Source organism: Colius striatus, chromosome 17, assembly GCF_028858725.1.
Source record: "Colius striatus isolate bColStr4 chromosome 17, bColStr4.1.hap1, whole genome shotgun sequence".
Classification (NCBI taxonomy): domain Eukaryota; kingdom Metazoa; phylum Chordata; class Aves; order Coliiformes; family Coliidae; genus Colius; species Colius striatus.
The window spans coordinates 5,191,257-5,204,011 of NC_084775.1; the positions used below are offsets into that span (position 1 = coordinate 5,191,257).

General features: G+C 47.1%; 1 protein-coding gene across 4 annotated transcripts in view; it reads right to left on the reverse strand.

The window, feature by feature from the left end:
• TPCN1 (two pore segment channel 1) overlaps nucleotides 1–12,755 on the reverse strand; it is a 50,310-nt gene that overhangs the window by 17,915 nt on the left and 19,640 nt on the right. For all 4 annotated transcript variants that reach the window (XR_009819909.1, XM_062009968.1, XM_062009969.1 and 1 more), the window contains exons 2-11: nucleotides 10,248–10,372; nucleotides 7,692–7,868; nucleotides 6,287–6,400; nucleotides 5,899–6,029; nucleotides 4,339–4,427; nucleotides 3,712–3,746; nucleotides 2,963–3,021; nucleotides 2,149–2,248; nucleotides 1,085–1,201; nucleotides 32–156 (exon numbers count right to left, since the gene is read on the reverse strand). Coding sequence is in view for 3 of the 4 variants with exons in the window: in XM_062009968.1 (XP_061865952.1) it covers nucleotides 32–156; nucleotides 1,085–1,201; nucleotides 2,149–2,248; nucleotides 2,963–3,021; nucleotides 3,712–3,746; nucleotides 4,339–4,427; nucleotides 5,899–6,029; nucleotides 6,287–6,400; nucleotides 7,692–7,868; nucleotides 10,248–10,372 (1,072 nt within the window). In the remaining variant the exon portion in view is untranslated. The remainder of the gene's footprint in view (nucleotides 1–31; nucleotides 157–1,084; nucleotides 1,202–2,148; nucleotides 2,249–2,962; nucleotides 3,022–3,711; nucleotides 3,747–4,338; nucleotides 4,428–5,898; nucleotides 6,030–6,286; nucleotides 6,401–7,691; nucleotides 7,869–10,247; nucleotides 10,373–12,755) is intronic.

Sequence of the window (12,755 nt, forward strand, 5' to 3'; positions counted from 1 at the left end):
GCTCTGGGTGCAGCAAGGAAGAGCATCCTACCTGACTAAAGGAGTATTGCTTTGATTCAGTGCTTTGAAAGTGAGATATCGCTCTCTGGTCCCCATCCGAGGCTTGTAAAACCGCAACAGCCCTTCAAAGTGCTTGAAGGAAATTCCAGACGGCCTCTAGAAACAAGGGAATGCTGTCAGAAGCAGCGACATCAGGCAGAAGCACAGAGGCTAGAGCAGTTAACTCTCACTCTGGATTTGTCTTAAGCAGGATTTCTACACTACTCTAAGATGCCATTAGAACTAAGCCCCCAAAGCACCCTAAGCTATTACTTTAACGTCCTGAGCTTATCCCAGAGCACAGAGATCAGAACTCTCCTGGCAGTCGGTCTCTCCAGCAAATGCAGAGCTGTTCCCTGCTGCCCTATCATTGGAAAATTGTCCAACCAGACACCCCAAGCAATGGAGTTCAACTGTTCTTCTTGGGAAATCAGTAGACAGTCTAACAGATCCCATTACTGGCACTTCTAAATGTGAGACTAGCAGCTATTCCTGAGGACCTGCTCCCATAATAAACATGCAGGAACTCATCTACTACAAGTAGTTATTTTGGGGCCTTATTTCTCTTCCTGCTCCACAAGTTAAGCAAGAAATCAACCCTCTCCCCAAGTGCTCTGTCCCTATAAAGAGTTTTGTTTCTGCATCACTTCCTCATGTAACTGTGCTGTACCTGTCTCATGTGTACACCCCATCCCCCCTCTAAGTCCTGGCGCTCGAGAAGTAAGTCCTCAAGTGACCCACACTGAATCAGAGAGAAATCAATGACTGCATTCTCTCCAGAACAAGCTTCACTCACCAAGACACTTCCATAACCTCCCATGGGGGTGAAATTCAGACTGTTGTTTTCTTCAGATAGAAACAAGTTACACAAATGAAGGAGCAGTAGCCTTCGCTGAGGACAATTACAGTCAACAGACATGAATCATCCTTTTTAGAACATGAATCTTCTGGAACACGCCTGTCAAACATTCCAGACCCCTGGTGCTCCTCCAGCAGTGCTGACCTGCCCTCCCACCCCAGCCTGGGCTGCTGCAGGGCCCTGTACCTGCTTGGTGATCAGCAGGCGGAAGGCGTGCTGGATGGCCGTGCGCTTGTGCAGCAGCAAGGACTTAAACTTCCTCTTCTCAATGTCGTTGAAGGTGTCAAACACCACAGCGAGAAGCTGCAGAGAGAAGAGAGGAGAGATCTTTATCCTCTCCAGATCCCTGAGCTGGGTGCTTCTGGGAGGAGGAAATTACCAAGTGCTGCACTGGCTGAGGCAGAATGGGGGCAGCGAGGGGCCGTTGGCCATAAGGGATCCCACAAAAGGATGATCAAGCACAATGCACACACACTGATCTGCTTTTTGGAAGAGGTCCAGATGTTTCTGGCCTCCTGACAGAGGTTTTAAGAGTTAGAAAACAGTATCAAAAGGTTTATTAGAATGCCCTGATCTCTTCCTGGAAAGTAGGCTTTGAAAGGCTGATTTTTGGGCTCACCTCTCCATGGGAGCTTTGGCAAACACATGTCAAAACTAACCCTCCAGCTAGGACCAAGCCCACTACAAGCATCAAATTGCTCACCTTTGGGCTGCAGAATTCCTCAACTCCTTTCACACAACCTCTTTTCCACTGCCCACATCCTCACCTGGGCTGGTCTTGGCCCTGCCCTAGATGCTGCCAGAAGCAGAGCCAGCACAGCAACTACACTCTCACACTGCAGTTGTCAGCACTCTTCAAGTCCTGCCATACTCAGTAATTCCATTCCCTTCAAACTGATTTACAAAGTATTTCAGGCAAGCCCAGATAATAAAATGCCATTTAAAGATAAGTAATTAAGACAGATAAGGACAATAAATTTCCTGCAACTGTGTATGTCACTCCAAGCATGGTATTAATGTGAAAGGAGCTGAAAGATACTCATATCATTCAATGTCCTGTGATTTAGTTCATCTCCTTGTGGTTAAACATTAAAAGACTCCTATGCACAGCAAAGCTGCCATTCCTGGAACTATTCTGCCAAAGGGCCTCAGATTATTACAGAGCACTCTTGGGAATGGGGAAGACTCTGCTGAGCAATGAACTCCAAAACCAGGCAGAGAGAAATCAAGTGCTTCATCAGGGGACTCACCAAGTTCATGATGAAGTACAGCTCGATGGAGAGATACACTATGAAGAAGACACAGGACCAGGGGTTCCGGGCATAAGATGGCATCATCACATCAGGGAAACTGCAGCCACAAAAGACACAAGTTACAGCACCAAACAGCTCATGCTGCACTTCCTGCTACAGAGGAAAGAGAGTGTAAAGTCACACTCAAAGACCTGCACGTTTCTGCAAAGTGGTTCCTCAGGACACAGAGGTTTGCACCTAGCAAGGAACAGTAAGGACACGGAGGCACAGTGAAAATGAATAAGAGAAGCACATTCCTTGCACATCCCTGAAACCCCAATGGGCAAAGGGGAGTTTGTAATGTGGCTGAGGGTTGAGCTTTGACCCTTAGCAATGACAGCAATGTGGCCTCAGTGTGTCACAAGCTGAGATTTATTCCATCCTCTGCTAATTTCCTAATCCTCAGAGCTCTCCCTGACAGCAAATCAATATTTACCCACTGCTGTTATCCCCCTGTCCCAACAGATAGGTGAGTGAAAGCAGAGGAATGGGAAGTTACTTCACAACAGCAAACTGTTGGCTGACAAAGGAGCACAAATAGAAACTTTTCCTTCTTGGACCAAGGCCTAATAAAGGCGTTTCCCCCCTTAGTGCCCTCACAGGGAGGAAGTGATCTGAGTCACTTGGAGGTAACTCTGCATCTGAGGTCACAGTGTCCTAAACCAAAACGAAATACCACTTCTTCCCATGCAGGGCTGACCCAGGAAGTCCCTCTCTCAAACAGAGGAAAAGGATCACATTTGGAGACAGAGCAAGGCAAACATGAACTTACTTTGAAGTGGTCAAAAGCACAAAGAGGTTCACAAGGCTGTTCTCTAAGGTATTGAAGTACTGAAAGAAAACACTCCCATGAGAAAATGCAGGTAGAATTCATAGTGAAGCTTCATTCAAAAACCCACCCACCCACCAACCCACCCACCCACTTGACTGCACACCTGAGCTTCCCTGATGCCTTCCCTAGGAAAGGGGCACTTCTACACAGGTCTCTTTTAGCTTCACATGGGCCTTCTACTGTTAAACCCAAACCTCCAGTTCCTACTCCTTTGGTATCTATCGTGAATTGGGCTGGTCTTCCAGTGAGGCCCCCTCATTGAGATGGCAAGTGAAGAGTTAAAATGATTCAAAGCTCATCTACACATTTTTTTTAGCAGTTAATCCCAGCAGGCTATGTCTGGAGCAACAGGAACTTGTGGCTGCTAGACTCTGACAGCCACAGTCTGAGGCAGTTGAGCTTTCACCTAGAGAATTTCCTCCCCTGGGGACAAGGGCAGGTGTTTCTGGCTGAATTCAGACACCAAGAACAACTAATGAGTGTTCCTCAAAGACAGGATGTCCAAAAGGGAAGTTCTCTACACATCTTCCTTCCCAGCAGGGTATAAACCTGGGTAACACTGCCAAGCAGACTCTGGCCAGCTAGCATCTGGCCTCCCAGGCCACCACAGCTCTGTCTGCACAGTAATGTTTGATTCTTAATGTCGGAATGGGACTCCAGCTTCAGGTGAAAGGGTCAGTGATACTCACCGGGTCTGAGTGGTTGGGAGAAAACAGGTAAAATCCTACAGAAGCAGCAGAGAAGGTAGAGGAGGAGAACAGAAAGGGAGAAAGAACAAAACCAGTCTGTTTAAAATCAAGCAATGGTCAGTCTGTCCCCAAAGAGAGGGTCACATTAAGAGTAAGGCCCCTCTGACACCACGAAGAGGAGAGTACCTGCAAGGCCCTCTCCATACAGGTTTGCCAACACATGTCACTGGTATTTGACTGATTGTTTTGGAAAACAAACTTTCTAGGAATGGTTTGAGTACAGGACTGCAGCAGGCACACTACAGGCATAGGCACTCCTGGGAATGGAGGCTAAACTTACAGCACTGAGCAACTGAGTTGATGGACACAGAACTTGGAAACCACCTCCCCCACAGACTACCCTCTAGAAAAGGTCAAAAGGACCTTTACCTCCAAATCAAACACCCAGCTTCTAGATGTTTTGGTTTTAATTCTGCCTTCCAGGGGACTGTGGATGGAATGGGATGAATGCAATACCCTGGCAGGACTCTGAATGTGATCAGCTCTACATTCATCCAAGCTGTTTGTGTCGCTTTTGGATAGGAACTAGTTAAGAGCATCACTTCACCTTCCATAAATACAACTCACCCAGGATGGCAAAAATCACCATGAAGAAAAGCAGGAGGAGAAGAATGTCAATAAATGGTGGAAGGGATTGGAAGATCTGCCGGAGATTCCTGAAACACAGCAAGAAAACCACTGAGGGACTTTAGTGGTGGCAGTGACTGTGTTTGGACTTGATGATCTTAAAGGTCTTTTCCAACTCAAATGATTCTATGAGTAATAAACTAAAATAAAGTAATAAACTACAACTCACATGTTTTCTCTCCCAGGTTGGAAGGGAAAAATATCCCCAACAACACACCACACTTGAGGACTTTCTTCCTACTCCCTCCAAGGACTGTAAGTAGAAAGCTAGGTAAATTAAGCTAGTTTCCAAGCTACCTATCTGTCCTTTGCAGTCAGCCCTCAGGTACTGCAAAGAATACTGATGTCACAAATGTTTCCTTCTCCAGACTAAAGATTAGCTCAGTGATTCATTGTGCAGCTTACAGGCAAACTTAGGAGACAGAAACAATACAGTCACACTCATCTGTTGTGCTTTCTGAGGTAGTTTATAGAGCTGAGGAAGGTACAGGCAAGAACTGTGTATCACTGTCTAGGTTTCAGTTGGGATAGAGTCAATTTTCTTCCTAGTAGCTGCTACAGGGTTGTATTTGGGTTTACATTGAAGTGGTTATTGCTGAGCAGTGCTGCACAGCATCCAGGCCCTTTCTGCTGTTCACTGCACCAGCACTGAGTGGGCTGGGGGTGAGGGGAGGCTGGTGTGGGCACAAGAAGCTGGGAGGGAGCATGGCCAGGACAGCTGACCTCAACTAGCCAAAGGGCTACACCATCCCATAGGATATCATGCCCAGTACAGAAACTGGGGAGGTTGGCCTGGGGAGGAGGATTGCTGCTCAGGCATCTGTCAGTGGACGAGGAGCAAATGCACTGGGCAGAACTTGGCTTTCCTTGGGTTTTGTTTCTCTTGATTATTACCATTCTTTATTCTTCTTACTGATCAGTTTTATTTATTTATTTATCCTTTCCCTTCCCCATCCCACAGGAACTGTGGTGATGGGCAGTGGGTGAGTGGCTGTGTGGGGCTGCATTGCTGTCTGGGCTGGAATCATGAAAACCCCAGACTGGTGGGGGTTGGAAGGGCCCTGCAGAGCTCATCCAGCCCAACTCCCTGCTAAAGCAGGTTCCTCTCCATCAGGGGGCACAGGAATGTATCCAGGTGGGTTTGGAAACCTCCCAAGAAGGAGCCTCCACATCCTCCCTGGGCAGCCTGGGCCAGGGCTCCCTCACCTCAGCACCAAAGGAGTTTCTCCTCCTGTGCCAGGGGCACTGCCTGTGTGCCAGGTTGTACCCCTTACCCCTTGTCCTGCCACTGTAGTGTGAGCACATCCAAACCTACTACCTAGGAAACATCCCTCATAGGCAACACACTAAGGACACTTCAGTCGCAACTACAAAAGATATCTGAGATCCAAAATGCCCATGAAAGACACTTATTTTCCTGAGCTGCCTGCAGGATCAGAGTGCTTTTCCTCCAGGCCAGTCCCAGGCATGCTAGCAGAAGCCCCAGCCAGCCCCACTCACCTCCTGACGGCACCACAGTACCGACAGTCCACCAGGAAGATGCAGCGCAGGGCTCTGGTTATCCGGACGTGGGAGGTCTGGCGCACCAGCACCACGATGGCCTCGATGAACTGCACAAACAGCACACAAGTCTGCAAACAAAAGGTTTTGTGAGAGGCACAGCTGCAGTCTCCTTCTGGGAAAGGCAAAGCTCTCCCTGAGCACCCATTTATTTGGAGGCTTTACGGATGGGAGGTGTCTCAGAGCTTGGAGATCTGACGTGCATCATTTGGCAGCTGGGACTCATGGCCAACTCATCCCTGCTGCACTGCAGGCCAGTATTTAACCCCATTCTTCAGTTCCCAAAGATACTGAAGGAGAAATACTGACAATCAGACAGACAACTTACCTTCACCATAGTCCTTTTGTGCCTGATAAAGGTTTGGAAGCCCAGCCACCTCATCTTCATGGAGAGTTCAAAGACCACCACAATTAACGCAAACAGCTCCAGGGTGGCGTGGACCTGTTACAACACAGCAAAGCTTAAACCAGTGCTTCTGGTTACAAACAGCAGCACAACAGGGGCCACACTTCTGCCCTTTCTATTTTTCAAGAAGCAAAGTGGGTCTGCCAACAGCCTGAGCACAGCTCTGTGATGTGCAGGAAAACCTAAGGTGGCACAGCATTCAGTTTCTCAAAGATTTTATACTTATTGCTTTGGGCTTTTATTAAAGCCCATAAGACCCTTCCTCTGTTCAGCATCAGCCCAGAACTTCCTGGAAAGCCACATCCCTTTTAGACTCGAATAACACATCAAAAGAATGTATTGATACATTTGAAACAAAAGGGCAAGACACCAGCAACTTGAGCAAAACCCTTTTGTAAAGTTTGAGACTGCAATGGGCTTTTTTCTGGGCAGAGACAATTCACAGAGGAGGGTTTTCTCTTGAAATAAACATTCTGGATAGCCACAGACAGGTCCTCATCAAGCTGATTCTATGGTTTTGGCAGTGCTGGTGGAATCCTTCTCTGTCAGAAGATATGCACCACAAAGACAACAATAGTGTTGTCTTACACCCCCAGCTTTAGTCACAGCTTAAAAACCAAACTGAGTTGTGCAGCCCTGACTCATCTGGAGGAACACTGAACCCCAAGGCTGTCACGACTCTATGACACCCCTGGCACAGTCCTAGGGTGCCATTAACAGCTCCAAAAGCAGCTGTAGATTCTCCCAGCAGCAACAGCAGCTCCCAGCACTGTGTCTGACAGTGGGACCTGACAGCAGCACACACCAGTTTGTGCATCTTTTCTCTCAACCTGCAGCTTGTGAAGGTCAGACATAAAACTTCAAGTCACTCAAACACAAGCACAGAATAAAGAGTCCTCACAACACTGAGAGGAGAGGACAGGAGAAGGTTTAACAACTTGTCCCACCAGGCTGAGATCTGTCTGTGTCTGAGGAATCAGTGGTGGTGCTGACAATGACTTTAACACCACTCTGTCAATACACTGTCAGAGATTCTTGAGTTACCTCAAGAAAAAGCAAAACCCACACAGTTTTCTAACTCACAAAACTTTAGATCAGCACAAATGGATAACACAAAAGAAGTGTCACTTTCATCACAGTCTTTGCACACCAGATGAAAAAGGGATGTTTTGCTGGTTGACATTGCTGCTGCCAACCAATTTACAGAACAAGCCAAGTGGCTTTTTCCTACTACTGCCATCTTCTTCCTCTAAGGTTACCCTTCTTTTTCCTCTTACCCACCCCTAAAAGGCAGGCAAACTTCTTCATTTTGCCTCAAAGTACTTACAAAGATGCCAAGACGGAGCATAGGAACAGCTGGTGCCTCGCAGAGAGACAGCAACAGCAGAAGCAGCGCTGTGCTCAGCTCCATCAGGTAGAAAAGGTGGTTGTGTGCAAAGAGGTAAGCAGCAAGTGCTTTGGCATTTTTGGGGTGAGTGAAGAATTTATCATTATTTTCTCCTTCCTAGGGCAACAGGAATGAAGAAGAGAAGAGCATTAGTCACTCCTGTACTAAAGCAGAGCTTTCCATGTGAAGAACACAGAGTTTTATAAGGATTAGATACAATTCCCAACAGACTGTTCCCACTTTACAGCCTGACATTGATCTGTTTATTGAACTCTCCACACACAGGACATCCCCCTCTGTTCATAAGCATATTTCAGTCATCAAACTCATTAATACCCACAAACTCCTGCTTCAGAAACCTTCCAGCCTTCTCTAAATGAGGAAGAGTGCTGAAAGGGTTTCCAAAGGGAGGCAAAGAAAAACTTTAGTCAACATCCCCACATAAACACAGCACTTCATCTACTTGCAACCACTTCTACATGTTTACAGCCTGATTTGATTAAACTTCTCCAGGATAGAACATGAAAACACACAGATAAGCTCCGGGGCACCTGGCTGACAGTTGCTCCTCCTTATCTTGGCCTTGCAAAATGTCTGGGAGAAAACATTGGAGCACACGCCGTGTTTTCTGCTTCAGGAACGTGGCAACACAGACTCCATGAAAAATTAACAAGTCTCCATGCTGATTTGTCATTCCCTCTTAACTAGAAAGCTTAATTAACATTAAAAGGTCAGATTCTCCATCTTAACAGTTTGCCTAGGACTGATTTTTAAACAGCTACATCCTTACCATTTTTACCTCTAGGACAAAACTTAGTTTGGAGAGAACTTTGAGGTTTGTCATGCAAAAGCACACAACAGCTTCTTCTCTTTCTTGAGTCAAAGGTTTAAGCAAAGGGAGCCTTTGTCACTCACAGGAAATTTGCTGCCTTTTGGAAACTGTCATGAGAGATGGTTTGTCTCTAGCTGGGACACATGGATGGATAAGAAATTGGGGTTTGGTGTTTTGTTTGTATTTCATTAACATCTTTCCAGGTGAGCAATTACTGAAAGGACAGTAAACTGTTTCTGCCAAGGGAGAATAACTGTGATTGCAAATGGATAAGCAGGTCAGGAAGCAGGGTCTCCTTTAAGAAGTGAAGCATTCTGGAGACTAATTCAGAAGAGTTTGCAGTTTCTCATTCCAGTGTTTGTCACTGGCAAGCTCCCATCCTGTTGGAGAAGGAGCAAGCACTGCTGAGTCAGCCAGCCAGACTGAGAGCAGGACAAAACCCAGCAGTGGGCTCCAGAAATTGCAAGCTTCCCCACTCCAAGAGAGTGCTAGCTTACATCAGCAGGACATCCTTATTCATGCTTGATGAAACACACTTGCAGAATGAAAAACAGTCTAAATTCTGTCTCTTGGTAGCCAAAGAAATTCCAAACATTGCTGGGCAGCAAAGTCTTGTTATTCAAACACTCTGCCTGCAGTTACCGCTGCACACAGACAATCGGCGTGCTCTTGGAGTTATGTCAACTCTGTTTCAAGGACATTGCCATCATCACCATTGGTCAAGGCAGCAGCAACAATAATCTGCATCTGAAGGGCCAAGCCTGCTGTGTGCATTACCATCAGAGGCTGCAGCAACTCAATGACCCTTGGCAGAGCAGCTCCAATAAGCATGAGTTTAAACAAAAGGCCGGGAGGGACTGGAGGGAGCTACCGTGGTACTGTCAGGGCTGCTCTAGCCTATGATGAAGCTGAAGTATTACCAAGGAGTGAGCCCAACAGCTTTTAGCATCTCAGAGAAACAATACATCTCAGTCCTGGGGGGTAGGAGCAGGGACGAAACAATGGTTTCAGTCACCTTGAAGTGGTTTAAGCAGAAAACCTGGGTGCAAAGCATCTCAAGTTGCAATGCAGAGCCTTTGACAAGGAACAAAGAGAAGAAGGAAGGAAGGACAGTAGGGAACCAGCAACAACCATTTCAGACTGGGCAACACTGGTAGAAGTTCAGGTTTGGTAGCTAATTTATCACACCAGATGGTCAGTGACCTTAACAGCATCTCTGACCTTTGAGAAGGATGGGGCCAGTGTTTGTTGTGTGGTGACAGGACAAGGGGGAACAGGCACAGGCTGGCACACAGGCAGTGCCACTGGCACAGGAGGAGAAATCCCTTTGGTGCTGAGGTGAGGGAGCCCTGGCCCAGGCTGCCCAGGGAGGGTGTGGAGGCTCCTTCTTGGGAGGTTTCCAACCCCACCTGGACACATTTCTGTGCCCCCTGATGGAAGGGAACCTGCTTTAGCAGGGGTTGGGCTGGAGCAGCTCTGCAGGGCCCTTCCAGCCCCCACCAGTCTGTCACCCTGAGATCTGAAGGCACTCCCAGCATCACCCCACTCTTCAAGCAGATTCCTTTTCAAAGCACCCCATTTTTAACCTCAAAACAGGAGTTCTTTGTTTCTAACAGTTGAGAACTATTGTATTTTCCCCCAGGACACCAAAGAGCAGGGCTCACCTGGAGGTAGATGGCTGCTTCTTGGTAGTTCATTTCCCAGTTGTGACGGGCAGAGCTTTGCTGGGAGCAGCAGTCCCCTGCAGCAGGGCTGGATGCATCGTTAACAACGTCATAGCTCCCTCCATCTGCAGCAGCACAAGAAGAGAGGAATTGATTTACAATTAAGTGAATTGAGATTGATCAGGAGGCACACAAACAAGTCAGGCTCTATGAAGAGAGAGACAAGCATCAAGAGGTGGTAGAGCACCCAGGAAAGTGGCAGCTTGTACATAAGGCAAATAGACTCTTCCCATGCAGGAGCTTTTAAGACACACACTCTCAAACTCAAACAGGAGTGGGCTTCCTCAAGCAACTCTACCTTTTCACACTGAATAGGGGGAGAGACCATGGAAAAACAGAGACCAAGACTACCATAGACAAGGGAAACCAGACAGGGTATAGATGCTATACAGTACACTAAGAGCAGCAGGCAGTATTTTTAGTAGAAACCTCATTTGTTCATATCTTTCCAGAGTCATTAAACAATGGATCTTTGCAACACTCTTTTTGATGCAGAGAAGTAACAACACCCAACCAGCAAGATGAATTTTCTCTTCATACCCCACAGATAGATTTTGAAGCTTCTAAGAGCGTGTCTTTCTTACCAGCAAAAAACTGTAAAACAATCCCTCACTGAGCACTGGCACCAGGGTTCAGAACTGAAGATTTCATGTAAAAACCCAAACAATTCTATTGCAAAACCAACTCCCAAGCCCAGCTCCACACACAGTGCCCTTCCCAGGACCAGCCACACAGGGCACACAGGTGACCTCCACAGTATCTGCCATTTTTGACATGCTGCAGCCTCAGTGCAGTCAGACAGATGGAAAACATGCATGAAGACAATCATCATTCAAAAAGGGAATGACACTTGGTTTCATCTTTTGGGACTGGGATTTTGATCTGGCACCTTTGACACAGAACACTGAGCAGAGACCTGCTCAGGACCATGCATGAAACCTGAGGTGGAGCTGGCCACGTACTCAGTTCTCCAGAGGTTCAACCATTGCCCAAACCACAGCATTGTTCTTGCTCTCAGTAGACTTCCCTCCTCCAGTGCCTTATGTCCACAAAGAGGGTACTTGTAAAATTGATCTTCCCAGTGTAAAAGTGCTGATTTCCCCCTTTTTACAAGCACAGAAGCTGTGATGCTGTAGCTTGTTCTCTCTGTCTTATCAGAAGTGAACTGAGAGCGGGAAAAATTAAGAGGTTCTTTTCCTCTCATGACAGCATGCTGAAGACTTGCTGCATCTCTTTGCTATGACAAAAGAATCCTCATCACATTACCAAGTCAGTCTTTCCAGAACACCCTCAGGAGTGGGGAAGAGTCCCCAGCAAGAACTGTACCCAGTGAGAGAAATGGTGCTGTGTGCTCCTGAGGGAGGCAGAGACCTCTTCACCAGTGCAGAGCCACAGTGCCTCTTCTGCCCTCAGACCAAATTAAGGTAACAGTTATCTGGCATTTGTGAAGACTTTCCCAATTGTATACTCAGATTGATGAGAATCCTGCAGCATTTAAACCTCTTCCTGGCATCTCCCATCCCCTTAACACAGCACTCAAAATCTGGATGGATGTTTGCATGAGCCGGATTCTTTCCCCACACCCTTTTACACCTTGAATGAGCACAGCTCTTGAAAACAACTGGATGAGAGAGATTTTGTTTATCCACAGAACTGGCTGCCATCCTTCTGGGCTTCTTTGCCTTTTAACTAAAAGATGACAGCAATATGCAGAAATCAGAAGCTTCACACTATTGAGCTCTAAGAAGCTCTCCAGTGTTATTTTTTTACGAAGCTTTCAGTGTCTATGTGTTTCAGAGAGACTGACTCCCTCTAACTGCAGCCTGAGAGCAAAAACCCTTTTGCATTTAACACTTAACAGAGTTGAAAGAGTACATCTTCATCAGAACCAGGACTCACTGCTGGAGATCTTTACTGCCCAGAAGACAAGTATTTTAATATATACAAATATCTCACTGGTGGCTGTCAGGAGGCTGGGGCAGCACTTCCTTCTGTTGTATCTAGTGACAGGACAAGGAGTGATGGGATGAAGCTGGAACACAAACAGTTCCTTTGAAACATAAGGAAAAAGCATTTCATTGTGAGGTGAGGGAGCCCTGGCCCAGGCTGCCCAGGGAGGGTGTGGGGGCTCCTCCTCAGGAGGTCTTCAAAACCCACCTGGACACGTTCCTGTGTGTCCTGATCTAGGTGGGACCTGCTTTGGCAGGGGGTTGGACTGGATGAGCTCTAAAGGTCCCTTCCAACCCCTAGCATTCTATGATTTTCCAGTTTTCATTCCCATCCTAACAGACTGCTGCCAGACAAACCAGGCTGCAGCCCCAACCTATCTGCTTGTCGCTCCGTGGGCACTAAGCTGGGTCATGGTGGAGGCAAGCACAGAATAGCCTCCAGCCTGAGAGACCTCAAGCATTACCCCAGACAGTCACAGAGCTCTCAGATACCCCCAAG